The sequence below is a fragment of the Melanotaenia boesemani genome, chromosome 4 (genome assembly GCF_017639745.1).
Source record: "Melanotaenia boesemani isolate fMelBoe1 chromosome 4, fMelBoe1.pri, whole genome shotgun sequence".
NCBI classification, from domain to species: domain Eukaryota; kingdom Metazoa; phylum Chordata; class Actinopteri; order Atheriniformes; family Melanotaeniidae; genus Melanotaenia; species Melanotaenia boesemani.
This window is the reverse complement of record NC_055685.1, coordinates 37,023,502-37,047,309: the sequence shown is the minus strand read 5'-3', so window position 1 is coordinate 37,047,309 and position 23,808 is coordinate 37,023,502. Positions and strand designations below refer to the sequence as shown.

At 41.0% G+C, this 23,808-nt stretch overlaps 1 protein-coding gene across 1 annotated transcript; it reads left to right on the top strand.

Moving 5' to 3' along the window:
- The first annotated feature begins 15 nt into the window (after positions 1–15).
- slkb (STE20-like kinase b) lies at positions 16–23,763 on the top strand. The gene is made up of 18 exons (XM_041983638.1): positions 16–720; positions 3,861–4,025; positions 6,303–6,351; positions 6,477–6,626; positions 10,003–10,075; positions 10,157–10,351; positions 10,502–10,583; positions 11,355–11,486; positions 13,715–14,431; positions 14,505–14,635; positions 14,789–14,912; positions 15,620–15,799; positions 18,256–18,385; positions 19,859–19,983; positions 20,245–20,436; positions 20,528–20,653; positions 20,755–20,868; positions 22,431–23,763. Exons 1-18 carry the CDS (start codon positions 571–573, stop codon positions 22,575–22,577), a joined length of 2,982 nt encoding a protein of 993 aa, XP_041839572.1. The 5' UTR covers positions 16–570; the 3' UTR covers positions 22,578–23,763.
- The last annotated feature ends 45 nt before the right edge of the window (positions 23,764–23,808 follow it).

Sequence of the window (23,808 nt, the reverse complement as noted above, 5' to 3'; positions counted from 1 at the left end):
AGACTTCTAAACCCGTCCTGGACTATGGAAACATGACTTGTACTTACCGTCTCAACAAATACTAATTCACGGACAAACTTAATACGTTATCACCCTCCAGGAAACCAATGAGTTACTCTTGAAACAACGACATTATTCGGAACGTCGGTTTTCTTGTCTTTTTTGGTCTTTTTGTTGGAGAAAGAGCCCCTCGGGGTTGTCGGGCCAGTGGGTCGTAAGGAGTTGGAACAACGGCGAGCTGTCCGTAACAGTCACCATTACTTCTTTGAAAATTCTACAGTCTTTCTTAGACGCTTTTTAAATGCTGCGACACGTTCAGGTTAACTCTTGGTGGTTATTTTAGGGTTTAACGGTGGCCATGATGTGCGAAAGAGCGACTCGGTGGACTGGTCAGACCAGTGTCAAAGGCTAAGCTAGGTCTTGATCCGAACTGTTATGAAAGATGCCTTCTGAGTTTATATTTATAACTAACTACACAGCTGTGTTACGCCGTAGACTTACGCTAAAACACCGATACTTTTAAGCAGAATTCCTTTTAACACTTAACGATTGAATGACACAGGAGACACCATGTCGTTTTTTAATTTCCGTAAAATATTTAAATTGGGAGCGGAGAAGAAGAAGAAACAGTATGAACACGTCCGCAGAGATGAGAATCCAGAGGAAATATGGGAAATAATAGGTGAACTTGGAGATGGAGCTTTTGGAAAGGTCTTCAAGGTAGGCATTATCCTCAACCTCAGCCTTTCTTTAGGTTTCCTTTGTAAAACACGTTTGTTTGTTTGTTTGTTTGTTTGTTTGTTTGTTTGTTTTTTTTAATAACAGTGATCCAAACATTTGAGTGTCTGTTGTCGTCTTTAAATATTTGTCTTTTGTCCTCCCCAAACCCTAGAAGAAATGTTTATAAACCCCCCACACCACATGCTGGGAGTGTCACTTAAGTCTGTATGCTGTGCATTGATTGTGACCACCTCCACCCTAAATGTACAGTATTTTGGATAAAACACACTCAGTCTAAAGGTTTTACATATCCAAACTTGGTTGGTAAAACCTGAGATGGACAAAACTGATAAGAACACCATGTCATTAATTATTTAACAAAAACTAAAGCAAATGCTAAGGAAACATGTAAACTTAACTGAGTACACCCTTACCAAGTTTATATAGATGCTAGTCTGGAGGTTTTAGGTGTGTGTTAACAAAATTTCAATGAGGAAAGACATCAGCAGTAATCTTAGAAAAGCAAAAGTTACAGTTAATCAATTTGATAAAGGTTATAAGGTAATTTTCAAACTGTTTGGATCCCATCATTTTACAGAGAGAAAGCTTATTCACAAGTAGAAACCATTCAAGACAGATGCCAATCTTCCCACAGTGGACATCCTAGCCAGTTCAGAGAAAATGCAAACAATACAAGAGCTACATCTCAGACTCTCCAGGCCTCAGTTAGCATGTAAAATATTAAAGTTAATGACATTACAGTTAGAAAGAGACTGAAAAAGTATGAATTGTTTGGAAGAATTGCAGGAGAAAGCATCTTCTCTCTTTAAAGAACATGACAGCATGGCTTAGGTTTGCAAAGCTGCACCGAACAAACACCCCACCCCCCCACCAAAAAAAAAAAAAACAAAGCGAACATGTTTGGTCAAAATGCACAGAAGTATGTTTAAGGAAAACCAAATCATACCAACTGTCAAGCACAGTAGTGGAGGTCTGATGACCTGGGCTTGTGTTGCAGCCACAGGACCAGGACATCTTGCAGTCATTTAGTGGATCATGAAGTCCTGCATACAAAAGTATTTTAGAGTGAAATGTGAGGCCATCAAGGTGTTGACATGGTCCAGTTAAAGTCCAGACCTCAACCTGACTGGACTGCTGGGGTGAGACCTTCAGAGAGCTGGGCAGAACCCAATGCTGCTAACCTGAATGAATGTTGGAAAGAGCAGAACAAAATTCCGCCACAACAATATGAGAAGCCTGCAACTTCTAGAAACCTATCCATCCAAGTTCTTGTGATTAAAGGTTCTGCAAGTGATTAAATCACGGGTCCTTTTGTTTTTCTCACCATTTGGCTTAGTTTTTCATAAACAGATCATAACATGGTGCAATGTGTCATGAAGTGCTGTTGATCTGAGGTTCTATTAACTTCATATTGAGACCTGGTGACGATCAACTTATTCTACTTTGTGTCCTGACACATAAAATCTTAGATCTGAGAGAGGATATACTTGCTTTCTCTGTATGACTGCAACTGCACAGCATCGTTTTTCAAAGTATACCAACATGTTTTGCTTTAGTTGGGAATTTTTTGGTTGTGTGTATGCAATTTACTCAGGGGTGCAGACTGGCTCGTCTTCCTGATGCTAAACGTATAATGAACTGTTTCAGCATTTATAAAGTTTTTCAAAATGTTCTTGTAAGCCTTTATGGTGTTGGTGAACAATGTTGGTATCCAAACTATTTCTTAGCTGTTTTTCAGAAAACCAATGAAGTATCAAAGCAAATCCATCCATATAATTTTAATGGTAACGTGGTTGGGTTTGACCTCATTTACAGCTGAAGCCAGAAACCTCAGTTACATGAGTGACAGTTAATTTCATCTCATAAATGGACTGTTTTCAATTCAGCACCAGGAAGTCTCTGTTAAAGGTTTGCTTTAGGTTTTTTGTTTGTTTGTTTGTTTGTTTTATTAATATTCTTTTACATTTGAGGACAGTTTTAAGTTATTAAACTTACACATCCAGGAAATCCTGGGTGCCACATGAACTTTACACCTAATCTTTCACATTTAGTTACAAGTTTCCAGCTTTTATATCTTTTCACCAATAAAACATGAAATAAACCAGTTAATCTCAAATCTGTTTTGGTAAAGTAAGGCAAGTTTATTTGTATATCACATTTCATGTACAAAATAATTCCGAGAGATTTAGATAAAACACTATTACATCAGGATGCAGAGGTGGCATTCAATGTACATAAAAGAAAATAAAGACAAAATCATGCTAAGACGTAATTAAAAGGGTGTTCAAAAATCATAATAAAATCATATAAAATAATTCAATTAAAAAGATTAAAAGAAGCAACAATCTAGATCAGATACCATGCAGATTTCGTGCAATGTCACATGTTTTTAACGTGGATTAAAAAGAGTCTACATTTGGTGAAAGTTTAATCTTGAATGTCATTTTGTTCCACTTGTTTGCAGCATAACATCTAGGTGCTGCTTCCAGTCCCAAAAAAGTACCAAAACAAACCCTTTAATAATAATTTTATTACTGCTCCTCTGCTTCTTTTTGTCTTGATTGAATGTTTGGTGTATAATTTGACAAAATAAGAGAAAAGTGTCCAATTTTGCTGGTGAAAAAGCTCCACTCTCAAGCAAAACAAGATCCACAAATAATAAATCCTGTCCTACTGTTAATGTGATGTACTGGATTGTAACGACACTAGAATGCAGAGCTTTATGAGTTTTTAATAGCTTTCATGGCTGACTGTGACGCATGGGCATGTCACCAGGAAGTAGCTGCATCCCATATTGCAGCAGCAACTTCATTGAGCACATCCTGTCTGCAGAAAAACCAAAACAATGAGGAGAAATTTCCACTTTACCAAGACGTGTCCCAAACTCTGCTGGCATTTTTAGACTCAAAGTAGAGCAGAGTGTTTATTTCTTGTTATATCCACTTCATGGTCCTGTCATTTATTTTTTAAAGCTGAGACCACCTGGAGTCCAACATAAACCCATTTGGCCTTCAGAGTCTGAGATGTGTTATTGAGGCATTACAAGGAGAGAACTGTGCTTTAGCTAAGGTAGCAAAAGAACAACAAATCAACTAATTTAACAATATTTTCATCTGCAGGCCCAGAACAAGCAGACAGGCATTCTAGCTGCTGCCAAAGTCATTGACACAAAGACAGAGGAGGAGCTGGAGGACTACATGGTGGAGATCGACATCCTGGCCTCTTGTGATCACCAAAACATTGTCAAACTGCTCGACGCTTTCTATTATGAGAGCAAACTGTGGGTGAGTGTGTGGTGTTCAGGCAAATGGTCTAATTTGTTTTCGTTAAGATTGCAAGTTGATTTAAAGTCCACATTAGACAAGGCTAATTTATTTGTGTAGCACATTTAATGTACAAGACAATTCAAAGTGCCTTACATAAAACATTAAAAGCATTACAGCAGGGTGCAAGAAGCAATAACAAGTGCATTAAAAACAAACTGTATAAGAAAAGAAATTAAATAAAAACAGAAAGAAAAACTTAAATGAAATAGACAAAATGCAAGAAATAGAGTTCCAGGGAAAAACAGTATTAAAACATGATCAAAAACATGCCACATATTTAACGTGCATCACTACTGTTGATGAAATACCTTTTATGAATTTCCTTTACTACAAAAGTATTATCAAGGTTTATGGCCAAAGTTCACATGAGCAGCAGAAACAAGCAGCTTTAAGAGCTGTTAATCATCATACCAGTTTACAATTCGCCTGCTTCTGATATGAAGCCTTTTCAAATGCTATTGTTTCTTTCATCAGAGACATTCGTTTTAAACAGATTCCTCTCACCACTACATGAGCATCTGATGCATGAAAGCAAGTTATCAGTCATTAAATGAGGTTGCTTTAGTCCCTTTGACAAATACAGAGGAAGTGTTCATGAACAAATGAACAGCTATGTGGGGGGATCTCGTGCAGACAACAGGTCAGTAATTCCGGCTTTTCAATGACTCGGTGTAGATGGCAAAATGCAGAAACAAAAACGGGATGTCCCCTTAAGTGGGCAGAAACATCACTCCTTTTCTGTTGTCAGTCAACATGCAAACATCTAACAAGGCAGTCAGACCATTATTAAGTCTCCTGATCACCTGAGTATATCATTTCAGTGTGCTGTGCCCTTTTCATCCTCTTTGTCCTCCAAACAATGACCGCAGTCTGATTGAGGCCTCTCCGACACCTGTTCATGCAAAGAGGGGAGAGCATCCAAAGTATTTCCTGCTCCAGATGAAAGACTTCATTCTGTAAAAGCCTGACTTGACTGCAGACTGAATTGACAGTCTCCCTTTCACTGTTTTTAATTTAAATTTAATTACAGTTTCAAACTCTATTGTCACTACTCTGCTTCTGCTAGCCTTAAATTTGGTGGTGAAATCATGTCTAGCCACATCCTCCCTCTTTGTGCCACATGAATGAGTTAGAAAATATGTGAATGCATAGTTTGTCAAATAAACAAGAGAGAGAGGAAGCCACAGCCCTGGCCTGTGGTTCCTCTCTGCCCAATGCCGCTCTGAAAATCCACTGTGGGAGCCATTGTACGACAGCAGAGCCACTAGAACAACAGCACGCCTACAGAGAAACACTAGAACCGTGTGCATGTTGAATAACCGAGACTGCTTCAAGACTTGAGGCATTGTATGTTCTGTAGGGGCTTTGTTGGAAGTGGAACAGTCTTGAAAAGCTCAGCTGAGTGGAGGAATGCCATTCAAGCTTGATGTTTCACTCTTTTTTTTTTACTATTCTGAGAGGTTTTCCATTTTAATTGCAGGCTGACCTCATCACAGCAGTGAGGGCTAACATATCAAGCACAATTAGTTTCTCAATAGCTCCAAAAGCATTGCAGAAGTGTAGTTTAACTTCCCTTTTCATGGGAGTGGCACTGAGGCCGATGAAATCTCAGTAGAGCAGTTGCTTTTTTTTTTTTTTTTTTTTTATAATTAAAGCCCTGTAAAGAGACTTCAGGTGCTTTGACTTACCTGCTGCACACAATTCTCACCTCTGCCTCAGGTGCTGTGTCCATAGATACTCTAATCCTATTGAAGAATAAGGCATGAGGTCTAGTGGTATAGCTACCAAGCAGCTGTGAGAGACTTTTTTTTTCCACAATGTGGCCCCAACTGGGCCAATCCTCTTACATCAACAGCCATATTAAAAGCTTCTAAATGCCTTTAAGAGTGCAAAGTGTTTCATTCATGCAAGGTGGGTGGGGGTTTTAGTGAGTAGTTTGGATGCACAATCATTGGCTCATTTGAGTTTTTTCAGTCTAAATGCAAATAGGACAGTATTACTCTCTGAACCCGAGAACCTTCCAGGTCCTCATAATAGAGTTTAGGGCACGAGGTTCAACCTGCATGGTGTACTGCTTTATGAATAGCCGGCTCTCATCCCTGTTGCTAATGCATTTTGGAGCACAGATCACAGTTAATCTGTGTAATCAGCATTCAGTCATGTCTGCATTGTGTTTTACATGAAGAAATGTACACGGTGCAAATTTTGAAAAACATGTTGACCCTCTTTCCTCAGATTCTCATCGAGTTCTGTGCAGGAGGGGCAGTGGATGCCGTCATGCTCGGTGAGTCAGCATTTATACTTTACACGCATGTTGTACAAGGAAGCAGCTCAGATTCCAGCTCAAACCAGAGGAAAAAGAAGTTAATTCTAAGCATATGTTTTGTGACTTTTGCTCCTCCTTTTCAGAGCTGGAGAGACCCCTGATGGAGCCTCAGATCAGGGTGGTGTGCAGGCAGACTCTGCAGGCGCTCGCCTACCTCCATGAAAACAAAATTATTCACAGAGACCTGAAAGCAGGCAACATCCTCCTCACGCTGGAGGGTGACGTCAAGCTGGGTAAGTGCAAACATATTTCCAACTGTTAACTGCGCATGTTGTCTCAACTAGTTTAAAATCACCTGAAATTGTATGTTTTAGCCTTCAGTCCACATAGGCTATAATCATTTTTGTTGGAAGATGAGTGCACAAATTTTTCATCTGAGTCAAGGTGGATTTAGTACCCGAATATGCACCTTTGCATTAATTTTCCTCCAAGCTCTTGTAGTGATGATGGGAGAGTCCGACCTCCAGCACATCCCAAAGATTTTCACTGGGGTTTAGGTTTGGACTCTGGTGGCCAATCCTAATGTAAAAATGTTGTCTGAACCACTCTTTCACAATCTGACCCCATGAATCCTGGCATTGTCATCTTGGAATATGGCCGTGCCATCAGGGAAGATGGAATAACTTGCTCATTCAATATATTCTGATAGTCAGCTGACCTCATTCTTAGGACACATAATGTTGCTGAATCTAGACCTGACCAACTGCAGTAACCCCAGATCATAGACTGCCCCCACAGGCATGTGCATTAGGCACTAGGCATGATGGCTCATCTGCCTCTCTTCTTACCCTGATACTCCAGTCACTCCGTAACAGGGTAAATCTGGACTCACCAGACCACATTCAGGGTTTCTTCCATAAGTTTTTGAAACTTGAGCAAAATATTTGTTAAATTTATCCTCGGTCAGATACATTTCCCTTGGCCTTTTCTTTCTCCCTTTTCTCCGCTCTGTCACCTGTGCCGCCACTCCTGAGGAGCCACAGTAGAGCCGGACAGGAAGTTGAGACTCTAGTGTTCATTTTTCAAAATTAAGTTATTTGCAGAGCAGTGTCACTTTTGCTGAGTACTATTTTACAGCCTTGTTATGGTCTGTGAACGTGCACAAATATAGACTTTGTTTATATTGATCCATTCATACAATATATTTTACATATAAAAAGAAAATTCTGAAGGCATGATGGCTTTTATTTTGTCATGATGGTGCGCCACGATCATTTACATGCCACGGAAACCCTGCACAAGACCTTGCTCCAGAGTCCATGCTTTACTCAAGCCTTTTCAAATTATTCTCACTAAAAAAGTTGTTTTCTTGAAGCTACTCAGCTGTTCAGTCCCAATCCCTTGAGTTCTCTTCACATTATTCATGTGGAAATGCTCTTACATTAAACATAGCCCTGAGTTCCCCTGGTGTTTTTTTATCATCTGATTTCACCAAACATTTAAGTGATCATTGATCACCATCAATTAAGATTTTTTCCAACCACATTTCCTCCTGGAAGAGGATGGTTTTCCCACTATCCTTCCAGTTTTTCTTCCTGGTTTAACTGCTTGATGTAGTGCAGGAATGTGCTGTGCAGTGCTGCTTCATGCTACTTATTTACATATGCAAAATGAATACAGAGTTGGTTCATCTAACAATGTGAAGCATTTGTTTAAATCTTTCAGTCTCTATTAACAGATAAAACTTTGTCATGGTGTCACTATGTCCTGTAAACCAGAAAAAACAGCGTGTTTTTCAGCTGTGTTAAAGCAAGATTCTTACATGTTCACATGACCTCTCCCATGACCCATGTGTGTGCAACAGAAAGGATGGCTGGTCCTGAGCTGTGTTTCTTGCTTCTATAGACAGTTATCCAGAAAATTTAAATACTATACTATATACTATACTTTAAATACTTTTTATGCCTTTATTTTCTTTATTTTTAACATACAACACTTTGTTCAATTGTATTTGTTTTATGTTGCTGGATTTTGCAGTTTTCACTGTTATTGCTGCCCATAACAATAGATAATAAAACTCTGATCAGCCATGAGATAGTGACCACCCACAGGATATTAAATGGGTTCACCTTTTCTCCTTAAAACAGCCCTGATCTGTCCAAAGAATGGACTTCTTAAGGAAAAGCTATGATATCTGGCACCAAGCCATCAGGAGCAGGTTGTGAGGTGAGGCCTCTGGTTGGATTTGTTTGTTCAGCACATCCCACAGATGCTTGATTGGATTGAGATCTGGAAAACATAAAGACCAAGTTAAGCATCTCAAACATGTTTGGTTCTTTAAAACATTCTCAAACCATTGTTGCAGGGTGCATTTTTTGCTGGGGGAAAAAAGGCCAACCTAAGACTATCCAAGTTTATAACTTCACCTGTCAGCCATCGTAATGTTTTTATGTTTTTCCAAGCCTCTGGTCTCGGTTCAATTTAGAACGCAGGGTCCAACATTTCTCACAAACCTTTTTGAAGCTCCTTTAGCCCTGGCCATGTTTTCAGAAAAATCATCATACCCAAAGTAGATGAAAAATTGCTCTGCCATAATAAGGTTAATTTTTATGTTATTGGTGTCATGTTACATCTAAGGTCCTCAGAATGTACTACTAGTGCCAAAAATGTTGTGTCTGTTACTGTGCCTGAGTAAACTGCTGTATAACAGTGGAGAAATGTGAAAGTTCTCTCCTCACATAGGGTAACATCATGCTAACAATCATACCATGCACCATTTTATTATAATTTTTTTTGTTGTTGTTGTTGTTATTGGTGATAATATGAAATTTTTATGCCCTTATTAGGACTGATCAGGCTTTAAGGATTAAACAGATGTTTTGCGGGCAAAATTGATCTCTGTGATGAGTAAACTGATAAGTGTGAATAGTTCAAATAGTGAACTAGGTAACCTCTTCTTGACTAGACCTGCTTTTTTCTGACATACCCAATATAAATGTTTACAACTGCAAGGGCTGTATATATAATCTCGGTCTCAAGAGAAGGTTCAGACACGTGAGATTACTACAGAAGTGTCAGAACAAAAACGTGTGTCACTGAGTCTGAGTAAATTCACCTGGAACACCGCAGAAAATATAAATGTACATGTTAGGACTGCTGCTCTGTGTGAGATCTTCTGTACTATGCTGACCTCTATTCAGGGGACTCTACTTAAGAAGAGGTTAAAAGAAAATGATACTGTCTTACTGTTGCCAGGTGTTTTGGGATTTCGTAACATGAATTTGTGTTTTTTTATGCACGGCAGCTGTTGATTGGTCTTGCAGCTTAGGATGTGCTCCCAAAACACATCCATAGAAGATGCTGTAATGCAGCGTACTTAGAGGGTATGAGTCACTGTGAAATAATACACAGCAAGCATTTTGTCTGGTGACATAACACACAGAGAAGTGCCTGTTCATCTTCCTGCTGGGACGCTGGGCTATTACTCATACATGATGCCACAGAATGACGCCATGATGAAAGTGGAGGCAGAACAACACGAGGCAGTTCTTTTGAATTTGTTTTATAATGCCTACATTGATTGAGCGTCTCGAGATTTCAGTTTTGGAAAAAATCATGACAGTATTTGTCCTCTGACTAATTTCTGGTTTTGCTTGAACCCCCTTCCAGCTGACTTCGGTGTGTCTGCCAGAAATACCAAAACGCTGCAGCGAAGAGACTCTTTCATCGGAACGCCTTATTGGTGAGTAAAATATTAGGAATATAGTAGGAAGGCTGCCAGTGAAGCTTTCTGCATCCACATCTCCTTTCAACCTTCTTCCAGGATGGCTCCAGAGGTCGTGATGTGCGAGACCTCCAAGGACCGTCCATACGACTACAAGGCAGACATCTGGTCCCTCGGGGTCACCTTAATTGAGCTGGCACAGATTGAGCCGCCCAATCACGAGATGAATCCCATGAGAGTCCTGCTGAAAATAGCCAAGGCCGATCCTCCTACCCTGATGCAGCCGTCACGTTGGTGAGTCACGGCGTGGACATGTTGAGGGCGCGGCCTCAGAGCTGCTGGTTTGAGTCGTACCTGAGTTAGTTTTCCTGGTTCTGCAGAAGACATTCAACGTTTTTATCTCAGGCACTTTTTACAATCCCACGTATGACTTCTGCCTTTCAGGTCTCCAGAATTTAGTGATTTCCTGAAGCGGTGCCTCGATAAGAATGTGGACAACAGATGGAGTACAACACAGCTTCTGCAGGTGCCTTATTCCAGACATTTCTCCCACCAAAGCTCTGAACACACAAAATCTGTTACTTCCATTATCTCCACACTTCAGTCATATGACCCTCACTCGCCCCACCCACACCCACACACCACCTGCTGGCAGAGCGTAAGCAGTCCTAGACGACATCTGTTTACCTGCTCTGTCTCAGGTACTGAACCGTCTGTCCTGGAAGGACTGACATTCATCCTTCTGTGCTTGAGCTGACGTCAGCTTAGCAGGCTTTTCTTTTTCCGTTGGGTTTAACTTGCTCGGCCGAGTTAGAGCCTCTTACTTACTGTACAGGGAGGTAGCGAGGACACGTTCTCTCTCACACACACACAGGAAATACCGCACCACACAGCTCCAGAGGGACTTATCTGCACTGAGGAAAGCTCAATGGGCTTGAAAATACAAAACAGCGGCATGCCGCCAATGAGGGTTTTGATATCAAAGAAGCTTCACATCATCAGGCCAGCCGTAGAATATGTGCAGCAGATTTCCATGCCAAAGAAGGTGAGGTCGTAGACGTAGTATTTGTCATTTTGGCTTGCTTTGTCTGAAATGTTTGCCTTGAAATATTCACTCACTCTTATTGTTTTTGAGTTACTATTAAAATGGTTCCATACTGTAAGCAGTTAATCTCTCGAACTCTATGGGATTATTGTCAGTGAGGTGTCCAGTCTTCTCTTCTGATAATTCTGAAGTACTTATTAAATGAAAAACATCGAGCTCACCCAAACAAATTGTTTTCCTTTTGTTGCGTAGCATTCGTTTGTGTCGACTGTGACTGATAGCAAACCACTGAGGGAGCTGATCGCTGAGGCAAAGGCTGAGGTCACCGAGGAGATCGAAGAGCATAAAGAGGAAGAAGAGGAGGAAGACACAGAGGCACATCTGGTGGGTGGATATTATTGTAGTCACTCTGTAGGGGATTTTGTATAGTAGGTGGGCAAAATATGGAGCTAGGGGCTGCTTTTTCTGGCCTTTCACGTGAATTTCTTAATTTGTACTCTAGCTGTGTATATTTACTGTGAGTTTAATATGTGAATATGTTCTGATCATGCTTTATAATCCAGTAAAACATCAGATACTGAATTTTTGTGACAATTTATGATTCAGGGATATTTTTGCAAGTTAATAAATAATGTATTATTTTTCCTCTAAGTTAAAAGTCAAGATAAAAGTACCTTATTCTAGAGCTGAGGGATCTTTTTGAACAGTCGTTTTTTGGTTTATGATCATTTTTACTGAGGAGCTGTATCATTAACATTTCTGCTCAATATTAAAAAAAAAAACATTTGTGAACTTCCTCCACTTCCTGGAAGTGGACTTCGTTTTGTAAACAGAGGACATCATGGTTCAGCATCCTGGAGAAAAAGTGATCAATATTTCTGAGGGGTCTGAGGTGGAAACTTTAACTCTTAAACTCCTTTAGATCTCTGGCGCCCCTGAGCACTATCACTATCATTGTCAGCAATTTATCAGGAGCGGTAGTGTGTAGCTCTGTGGGGTAAACTGTGATGAAAGCTACCCTTTAGGTGATCTACAAAAGTTTCCAGGCATTTCTATCCCGTCCAGGAGGTTTACAATCCAGCCACAAAATGTAGTGTTTTTTCAGAGACTCTATCTGGTAAATCCACAATGAGCGATCCGTGATAAAATGAGTTTATATTAATATTTATAATCAAATTTTCCTAATGGAAAAAAAAAATCACCATCCACTACTATGTTATGATGAAGCCACTTCCTGTCAGACTTTCCACCAATCAGAGAGCTTAGATTGACGGTAACGTCCAATCAGGAGCAGCCAAAGATCAACCAGTGAGCAGAAAGTTCTATGTGTGTGTGAAAAGAAGAAAAATAATGCTCCTCTATGGCTGGAATAAATACCAAGAAGATGTTTCTGATGCACGGTGGCGCCACAAAGCAGCTGAGCTGGAGTTGTTTTAGTGAGGATAGCAGGTAAATAGTAGCAGGAATAACTGGAAATGAGGGAAAAGTGGAAACATGGAAATAGTTTCTGTTGTGTGTTTGTTTCAAAGCCAATATTTTTTCTCCTGGAAGCTGTGAGAGAATGATGTGCAGATAAGAAAAAAGCCTTGTTCGCTGTTGATCAAAGTACTGTTAGCAATAAATTCTGCTTTTTTGTTCTAATTGGCCTTTATGCTGCTACATCTATTGATGTATTAATTTTACATTGTTTTAGCCTCATAATCTGACAGCTGAGGCTTTCCTGGAAACATAATGTCTGCATGCTGACTGGTATTAAAAGGGTTCAGTTTCTACATCCATTTTTATATAATCAAAAACAGACAACTGAAAATAGTAAAACATGGCTTGAAGTTTCAAGGGTTTATCAAGAGTCAAGAAATATGAATCACCAACTTGTGTAAGAACATTATGAATGAAATCCAGCTGGTCCAGAGTACAGGGAGGTATAAGTGATGGGCTTTGTTTGTAGGCAGCTAATATAATACTAAACATGTAATCACCCGGTTCACTTAAACTTTCTGGGGGAGATTAGTGATTTAGACTGTGGATCGTGATCCACATATGAACAACGGTTCTTTAGCCAAACACTGACACGTTTCACATTGATTCTGAGAGAGTTTGTGTAATGATGGTGGAGAAATGCTTTAGTCCGGTTTCCATCAAGCCAAGCTGAGGCTTTAGCAGTTTGAATTAAACAAACCGAGTATACATGTTAGGGCTGCACTATGGTGCAGCAAGAAGGTCACTGGTTCAAGAATCACCTCGGAGGAGGTTCGAACTGTGGCCTTTCTGTGTGGAGTTTGGAGTTTGCATCTTTTCCCCATGTAAGCGTAGGTTCTCTCCAGGTACTCCCGCTTCCTCCCACCGTCCAAAGACATGCATGTCAGGTTAATTAGTCACTCTAAATTCTCCCTAGGAGTGAGCGTGGTTGTCTCTCTGTGTTGTCCTGTGATGGACTGGTGACCTGTACAGGGTGTATCCTGCCTTGCACCTGCTAAAATGCTGGGATAGGCTCCAGCTTCCCTGCAACACTTAATTGGATTAAGTGGTATAGAAAATTAATGAATAAATGAGTATACATATTGGTCACATACACATTACATCCTAACCTCTGATGTCTTTTGTGCTTTAAGGGCCACAAACGAGCCCCATCTGATGTCAGTGTCGCCAGCTCAGAGGATGAGAAAATTCCCCTCTCTCCCTCCATTTTGGAATCAGTCCCTGAGAAGATCGAGCTGCCGGCATCCACCCCGAATGAGCCTCCCATGGCCAACCACGTGGTTGAGACCAGATCTGTAGAAGAGCCTGCCGCAGAGGAACACACAGAGGTGGGTTCAAACACTCCAGTTAAAGAAGAAGAGGCTGAGAATAAATCAGTGGAGGAAGAAATTCCAGAGCCAGTGGCTGAAGTTTCCTCACCTGAACCAGAGGCACCTTCTAAGGAACTACAGCAGCTGGAAATGAACGTTGAGGATGAAAAGGAAGTGGACACAGCAGAGGTTGCAGAGGTCTCTGAGCCTCATCAGGAAGAAAACACACCTGTTTCAGAGGAACCAAACACTCCAGCCGAGGATGAGGAGGAAGACCGATACAAACATCTAAAAGTGGCTTTGACTCTCCCAGAGCCAGAAAACGTTGTCCTGAAAGAGGAGAATGGAGAGAAGGCCACAGCAAAAGAAGGAACAAATGTTGAGGAGGAGAAGACGGTGCCAGACACAGCTAAAGATGACAAAGAGAGAGACTCTGATTCAGGAAGTGTTTCAGCTGCAGATAACAGCAGTGTAGACCTGAATCTGTCCATCTCAAGCTTTTTGTCCAAAACAAAAGAGCCTGGAACTGTTTCTATACAGGTAACGCACCAACTCCACAGTCTCACACAGCAGACATCATGAAAGTGACTCATCTGTAAAACTGTTTTCTCAGGACACCAAACGTCAGAAGAAGACGCTGAAAAAGACTCGCAAGTTCATTGTGGACGGGGTGGAAGTCAGCGTAACAACCTCAAAGATCATCACTGACAATGACACCAAGAACGAGGAGATGAGATTCCTGAGGTGGTTACCTGCTTTCACTCCATACACACCAGGAAGCACTTTCATTCAAATATTATGAAAATGAGTTGATGGCTGACCCGACTGTGGGCTCTAATCTTTATTTCTTATGTAAGAAATGACACAAATGAATATCCTCTATCTCTTCCTCTTCAGGCGGCAGGAGCTGAGGGAGCTTCGTCTCCTGCAGAAGGAGGAGCAGAGAGCCCAGCAGCAGCTCAGTAACAAGCTGCAGCAGCAGAAGGAGCAAATCTACCGGCGCTTTGAACAGGAGACCACGGTGAGGCCTCACACTCTGTCTGGGATTTATAGCTTTACAGATGTGTGTATTTTTTGTCGTCCACCTGCATAACTTGTGACCTTCAGCTTGCATCGTCTTCTGAATCAGGAGTTACTCCGCCCTCTGAGGTGGATGCAGTTAAACACCCGCTTACACGTTTAATGTCCTGGTCCCAAACCATCATAACTACCAATTTAACCTCAGGTCTCACATCTGGACTTGCTCTCGTTTCCCAGAGAGAGTATTTTCAGAGCGAAACTTTTCCCTCAGCTGCCTCAGTTATTTAAAAAAAAAAAAAAAAAGGCAAGATCTAAACATGAATGATCAAGGTTCAAGGTAACTTTATTAATACCTGAAAGATGGATTTGTTTTGCAGTGAAAGTGTGAGAGGCCATCCTTTGTACAAAAAACAAAACACAATAATAGACACAAAAGGGCAATGTCCAATGCACAAACACAAAAAGCGGAACTCCATGGTCCTAGAACACAGCTCACATCTCAGGATCCAGATCCAGACTAGTTTCAGATTAACTGTTTAGATTTTTTTCTGCAGTCTGAACACATTGGATGGCATCTTTTATTGACCAGGATGTTCTGGAGGAATGCTAGAGACATGGCCAAACGTTAACCAAAATTTTATAAAAGCTGTTGGAGTGCCTCTTAACTTTTCTGTTCTCTGAACTGAAGTCATCTTCTCTGTTCTCCAGAGTAAGAAGCGTCAGTACGACCAGGAGGTGGAGAACCTGGAGCGCCAGCAGAAGCAGACCATTGAGAGGCTGGAGCAGGAGCACACCAACCGGCTCCGGGACGAGGCCAAACGCATCAAAGCCGAGCAGGAAAAAGAACTGTCCAAGTACCAGAACATGCTGAAGAACCGAAAGAAGGAGGTTAGCGAAACCATTCTGCTGTCTTTAGTTTCCTCTCACCCCCCTCTACCCAAACGTAGCCCCCTCCAAAACATTGCAAAGCTTCAATGTTCCTATTCATAATACTTTGTTTTGCTTTGTGCTTTGCGTAACCTCTGCAGCCAGACCGGGGTTAAATCAGTCTGCGCTGCCACTTCCAATTTGTTCTGTTATGTAGTCCTAATCTATCCACAGCTCGTCTTTTTATTTCCATCTGTTGTTCATGGCTGCACCAGTACAGGCCAAACAGGAAGCAGGACTTTCTCCAAAGCGTGTGACAAACTCTATCATGAAATGCATTAAAGAGGATATTATTCAAGCCCCGCCAACAAGGCATTTTGCAGTGGATTCTGTAGCAGAGTACTGCTGGACACCTTTTTATCTTCTCATGCTTGATGCTGTTTTTATGTCTTCATGTTCAAAAACACTTGTATCTACCTGAGTTTGTGGGGGCGGCTGCAGTGTGCGAGCGGCATGTAGGAGGGTAATGAACTGTGATCCACAGGGAGTGGCCCACGTTATGATTCAGTCCTTTGAGTTGTCCTCGTGCATCACACTTTCTGTTCACACATTCATTTGAAGCAGATCTGTGACTTCAACAAATTTCTCTCGTGCTCACACAAAGACCTGGAAGTGGATAAAGTTCTGCTGATCCCTCAGAAGATTTCCTGTTAAAATCTGCATGGTCCTTTGTAGACATTGGTGTGTCACTTGCACACTAACAACCTTTTTTAGTGACCATGTGGGAGAAAAAGCAGAGCTGTAGCATGACGGAGAGCAGCTAAACGAAGATGAGTTTAAAAAGAAATATGGATCCATGCTGAGGGTTTTGATGCTGAAAAGCTCAATAATGTAAACACACATGAATGACAGACCACAGCCAATTTATTAAGAGCCTGATGAGCATCAGAGAGAACAGGAAAGACCAAGAATCAGGAGGGATATTGAGTGAGAAATTCATTTATGGTGCAATGAGATCCAGTAAAGAACTGAAGTGGTTGTTAAGCAGAGTTTCTCACCCTGCACAAATGGCCATATTTTTAAAACATAGGCAGACGGATGGATGGTTCTCCAACACCCTAAGGCTGAGAATATACTGTCTTAATTATGTATGTTTGTCATGGCTGCCTCGTGTATTTTGCATTCGCTTGTATCATTGACAGTTTCTTGCATTGGCAAAACGAGGGAGACGTACTCACTGCTGTCATGGCGTGCTTGGTTTCGGGGCATAAATCCGTCTACGATGCCTCTGCTGTCATTTTTTTCTGTGATCTTTAAATTAACCAGCTTGACTCCTTTATTGTTACCATGTTTATCATCTTGTTTACACCTATGCATCTGGTCCAGGTCTCTGATTCCACCCCCCAGTGGAACCTTCCAGTAAGAAGCGTAGTACACAAGCAAGTATGTGAAGAATTACACTCACGATGGAGGAAGTTGCCTACGCAAACACAAGGCTGAAAAAAACAAATATATTCTCACCACGTAGGCCTCAGAGCTGAAACTACATGTTGCTTGAATGCTGACTGGGTGCATGTTAGCTTTAGCCACTAGCTGCAGTAAATAGCAGAGACGCAGGGCCGATAAGACATGAAAACAGCAGCACTGGATCATCTAACATCACAAAGCCGATCTGTGTCCACTCTGCAGAGCAAAGCTAAAGCACCAACAACACAGCTAAAAAAACAGAGAAATCCAGACCTTTTCCCTCATCAGCGAAGAGCTGCTGATGTTTTTCACATCAGATATCGGACTGTAAAATAAGAAGCAGTTATCATAGACTACTGGTGTCATAAACAGGACGTAAAGTAGAAGTCAGTGACCAAGGATTACAAGATTAGCTGCTGGATATTTAATGTCAGGCTGGATAAATATAGAAAACTAAAATGAGAAGACTTCCAGTTCACAGTTTCCGTCCCAGAGTCTTGGTGGCCCAGTGAAGACAAACGCTAGAAGTAGCTCCCCCTAGTGAACCATCAAAAAGATCATTTATGTTTTTAAACACAACTTTTCAGAAAGACACCTAAATAAGACGACCTGCAATTTGCTCTTTCAGAGTGGAGTTTGCAGTGTGTCAGTGTGTTTCATACTGGTGTGTCAATTACTGGCTTCTGTTTATCAGCTGAGCTCAGATCAGTGTCACTGGCGAGCAGGTGAAACGGTCATTATTACCAGGTGTTACTGCCTGGTTATTCGGCTCAGGCTGCGCTTAGCTGGCAGACACGTGGCAGGAAGCCCGTGAGCAACACACTCATCTGGCCTCAGAAGCCCCATCCTGCTTAACGTCTTGATGGGTTTCGCAACAGATGTGAACACAGAAATAGATCCTACACCTTATTTGGCCACCAGGGATGTGTGAAAATTTACAGTTTTACGTCCATTTTTCATCAAAAATAACAAACCAGTTGTCTCATGTATGTCTGTCCACCTCCATCCAGGAGCAAGAGTTCCTCCAGAAGCAGCAGCAGGACCTGGACAGCGCCCTAAAGAAGATCATCCAGCAGCACAAACACGAGCTCGCCACCATTGAGAGAGATTGCCTCAACCACAAGCAGCAGCTCCTCCGAGGTGAAGAACATGTTCAGCACCCAGAATTTAAAGGACATGCATTTACATCGATTACAGATATCTACAGGATGTTTTTGTTTGTGCTTTAGAATAACTAGAGGAATCAGAGCTCTCTCTCTCACTCTCTCTCTCTCTCTCTCTCTCTCTCTCTCTCTCTCTCTCTCTCTCTCTCTCTCTCTCTCTCTCTCATAATTAATTTTGAAACTCTCTTGACCATCGCAGCTCTGTGTCTTTTCAGTTGATTGAGGCAGGAACAAACAGGAGTTTAAATATTGTTTTAAACAGTACCAAATGCTCCTGAGGTGGAAATTAACCCTAAAATCTAAATATAGATCTGAGATCTGAAACCTAAATAAACACTGGGAGTACTTAATCTAATCAGCACTGCAAGTCCCACCCCTTAAGATTATCTCAAAAGTACCACCTGCCCACCAGGGTCTTTATTTTGGATTAAAAACTGTTTAGGCCTCAACTCTGTAGGAAAGAACTTTTAGAAGAAGCTGGTTGTTTAAAATTGTTTCTGTAATTGAAATGCAGCTTTTAAAAATAATTTCCAGCAGTTTTCTGCATCTGATTTGTGGCTAGAAAACGAACTTGTGTTTGTTTTCTGACTTCAGCCTCTTGCAGTTCAGCTGCAATGAACTGCAGCCCGTTAGCCTTTAGCACCACCGGGGATTTAATCCTGCACTTATCATGCCAGGAGCTGCACAAACACTTCTTAGAAATGCAAGTTGAACCCAGTCACGAGAGGCTGTGGCTGTGTTTGTAACGAGATTTTACTGGAAACAGCGTTTGCAAGCTTCTTTTGCTCCATTTAGTTTAGTTTTAGTCTTGAGACAAAACATAATCCAAATAAAAGCGTGAAATAGAGCAGAAAGAAGGATCTTAAACTGTCCCTTGTTGTACATTACAATTTCTCCAAAACACACATAGAAAACAAAATACAAACAAAAGAATTAAAATGAAACAGCCTCTCACATTACCAACCAATACCCTCTTTATTTTAATCCATTACAACAAAACAGAAACCCTGAACATGTATGTTTAACAAACTGACTTTACCATCTTCTTAAAGATATTATTAGATTTATTTAGATTTAATACTTTTGTCCAGAGTATTCCATGAACTAATTCCTTGTACAGAGAAGCATTATAAGAATTATATTTACTCTCTTTTTTTCAAAACCTGTCTGAATATTTGATGGTAACGTGATCTTAAGTGCTTTATACAAAGTTCTATACATCAGATCCACTCATGGAATTTTATATTAGAAAGAATGTTTACAAACTTCAGTGCAGTAGATGTAATGCTAATAATACTTTATTATTAGAGATTTTTAACTTTGTTTTTAGATATTTTCATTTATATGTGATTTCCAAGTTAAGTGCTTTCTTTTGTATTTTGTTATCTAGTGATGCAGGAAATATAGAGACTGTTTTAATAAACTTGTTCCTTCTTGTGTGTTTGCACAGCGCGTGAAGCTGCAATGTGGGAGCTGGAAGAGCGCCACCTGCAGGAGAAACATCAGCTGTTCAAACAGCAGCTCAAAGACCAGTACTTCATGCAGAGACACCAGCTTCTCAAGAGACACGAAAAGGTGCTGGAAGAGGGATCCTTTTTTTAACCTCTTCTTGACGAGGTCTTTTTTTTTCTGTCTCCTCTCTAAAATAACACATCCAGAATAAATAAAGTATATCTTCACAGCTACCAGGGCTGTATGTTGAGATATATTCTATATTCCATGTATCTCATGCTGGCCCTTGTACTGGAGATCTCGTCCAGAAGAGGTTAAACGTCTCACTTCATGTTGTTTAAATATTTTACTTTACTCATCAGTGAAGGCTTGTTCTCGGTGCAGGAGATGGAGCAGATGCAACGCTACAACCAGCGTCTCATCGAAGAGATGAAGAACAAACAGACGCAGGAGAGAGCGCGACTGCCTAAGATCCAACGCAGTGAGGCCAAAACGCGCATGGCCATGTTCAAGAAGAGCCTCCGCATCACCGCAGTCTCCATCACCCCTGAGCAGGAGAGGGAGAAGGTCAAGCAGGTGAGATGCTCACCTCAGGCTGGCAAGATCCAGACAAAGGAGAATTAAAATAAAAATGAAACAGATGGTAAAAAAAACTTTGCGTTTTCAGTTTGCATCTCAGGAGGAGAGAAGACAGAAGAACGAGAGGTTCCATCAGCATCAAAAACATGAAAACCAGATGAGAGACCTGCAGCTGCAGTGTGACGCCAACGTCCGAGAGCTGCAGCAGCTCCAGGTCCACAACAATATTATTTTTATTAAAAAAGCATATGTAATGCAGTTTTATTAAGGAATGGCCAAACATAACATGTGGTCCACCACCTCCCTGTCTCTCAGAACGAGAAGTGCCACCTGCTCATCGAACATGAGACCCAGAAACTGAAGGAGCTGGACGAGGAGCACAGCGTGGAGCTGAAGGAGTGGAGGGAGAAACTGCGACCAAGGAAGAAGGTGAAACACCTGCAGGATTCCTTCAGCTTCCTCATGTTTTCTTGAGTTTCTGAGCGGTATTAATCCTCGGCACAGCCAGGAGGCTGGCTCAGAGTCGGCGTCTAATTTTATACCAGTTTTCTCTGTTTTAAACACCAAAGAATTGTTTCAGGCAAAGTTATGGACCTACCCTTTGATAGTATGGGCATGGAGTCTGCTCTGTCTACTGAAAGAGGAAACATGAGCTCAGTGTTCCTCTCATTTACCTGCCAGTTAATGTCCCAACTTCTCCAGATATTTGCATGAAACAGTTTTCAGTCTGTTTCTAGATGAATTTAACAGCTAAGCGTGTTTGCTCATTAAAACAGAGTTCATCCGCTCGACTGCTGATATTTAGATGTCAGTTTGCAGGAAAGTTAGACAAACAAGATGCAATGATGTCTGTGGAAAACCAAACCGGTTCTTCCAAAGCCGAACTGGCTCAAGTTCAGGCACCAGCTTCTGGTCCCAGAGGTTTGACTGGTGGCATTGGTGATGAAATGTTCATTTTTGTTGTCTTGAATTACTAAGCTCTTAAGCCCCAATGCCTCCAGTACCAGGATCAATGGAGAATATCCCAACTTTGCTTCTCTGGCCTCCAAAACGTCAATCCACAGGGGTAAAACTACATGTCTTTTTAGGGCAGTTAACCATCTAAAATACGTTTTTCTGCCTGGTTACGTGGATTTGATTGAATGAAGACAGGCGTCAGTCATTCTGTGTCAAGTAATTCTACTGGATCAAAAGCTTAAAAAGAGGGGTTAGTCATGCAAACCGCAGATCGAAGCTGGAGATTTACCCCTCTAATTCAGATAATATTTACAGCATTTCCATGTTTATGTATGGATTCACAGTTTTTTTTTTTAATCCACTTTTTAGCTAGTCCTGGAAAACATGGCATCCCAAAAGATGAGCTCCACTTCAGAAGCAGTGCTGGAGGTGATTTTAAAGACACTGGGACAGTTATGTGTTCCAGATTCCTCATCACAGGATGAGGACCTCAGCCAAAATGTGTTAAACTACCTAAATGTAGGCGAAGAGAAATCCTACATTTTCTCCTATTTCATCCTCATTTATTCTAACTTGATGCTTCCACCTCTGATAACATCTCACCAGTCTTACCTTTTTTTTGAGACCATGATGGTTTAAACAGAGTTTGAAATTCCAGACAAATAATCAATTATTTATGGCTGAAAGCCTACAAAGCCCCCAAAGTAACAATTAGAAAAGTTTTTAATACAACAATAACAACAAATGCTTGAAGTAAAGGTTTTTTATTCATTTATTTAAAAAAAATTGATAAATCCATGGAAACATTTACATCTGAGACTTCTTTGGGTCCAGGAGAAACAGAATAACTGATAACTCCTATTACGATTTAAATCTAAAAACAAGTGATCCCTGTCGGCTTTTCATGATTAATTCCTGTAGAAACGGGTGCAGAATCAAAGGAAGGTCTCTTTGTGCCCCAGCTGCAGCCTGTAGACTCACACAGCTTCGTAAAAACCTTTAATTAACTTTGCTTCTGCATGCGTGTCCTGCAGGCGCTGGAGGAGGAGTTCGCCAGGAAGCTGCAGGAACAGGAAGTGTTCTTCAAGATGAGCGGCGAGTCCGAGTGCCTTAACCCCTCCACCCAGAGCCGCATCTCTAAGTTCTACCCGATCCCCAGCGTCCACTCCACCGGTTTCTAGGCGACACCTGCCTACGAATGCACCTGGAAGTTGAAGACGATGAAGAGCAAGCTGGTGCCGCCTTGCCGTACTTCGTTTACGCTGCAGCTCTACTCAGTGACGCCTGTGAAGGATTTCTGGTTTGAACCACTGAAGTGAAGCAGCTCTGTCCAGACTTCATCCGGTGATTGAAGTGTTTTTATATAAAAAAAATCCAGTGCCTGTAGAAAAGTTTGTTTGTTTAGCTTCTGAATCCAAGCAGTTCCCGGTCTTTGCTGCTCAACGTTTATCTTGTTTAGACTTTTGCACTTCTTACCACTCCATCTGGTCAAATATGAAACGGTGTTTATAAAGTCGAATGTATTTCTTAGAAGTTCTTTGTTTTTTACTGTGTTTCCATTTAAAGGACTGATGACACATAAAATCTTCCATGTTTGTGAGTGGTAGAGCTTTAGGGTGTAAGACATTAAAATAATCTTGTGCATGAATTAATGCAGGTTTAGGGAGGTTTTTCCTCAAAATGCCTTCACTTCTGAACACAAACGGTTTAAAGAATTTCAGAAGACGTGGAGACAAAACTGAAGTGATGTTTCTACAGGAAGGAGGATGATTCTGAAAATGATGGAACATCTTTGTACATATATGTATTTGGCTGCCAGATGGACCGACCTGTCGGGCTTTCTGTTCAACCAATAAGAAGTCTTCATTCGTAGCCTTAACACTTGTACTGTAAACCTATTACAACCATCTATAAAGGTGTGAAGCGTGTAACATTTATTCTGTCTGTATTCAAACTAAAACACAAACAAGTCATTTTGTTTATTTTTTTTATTATTATCAAGTTTGATTAATTCTGAATAATGCAACATAAAAATGGACCTGACTGGTTTAGGCCATCTCTGATTGGTTCATTTATCATCTAGTTTACTTTATGATTGGCAATTGTGAGTTTAGTCATGTATGGAGTGCTGTGCACCTTCTACAAAACCTCAGCAGCTATTTATACAGAAGCTCACGCCGCCTGCTGAAGGTTTGCAGCTTACAAACGTAGAAACACAAATCAGCTCTGCTTCTAAATTCAGAATGTTCATTAAAGTGAAGGAAAAACAAAAATCATTCTGCTTTTTTTAAAAGTACATGTATAGTTTTTAGAACGCTCGTGTAATGTTGATTTTCATTTTGTTGTTAATAAAATATTTCTTCTCTTGTCCTGACTGGATCCTCTGTGATGACACGCAAACTACAGGAAGTT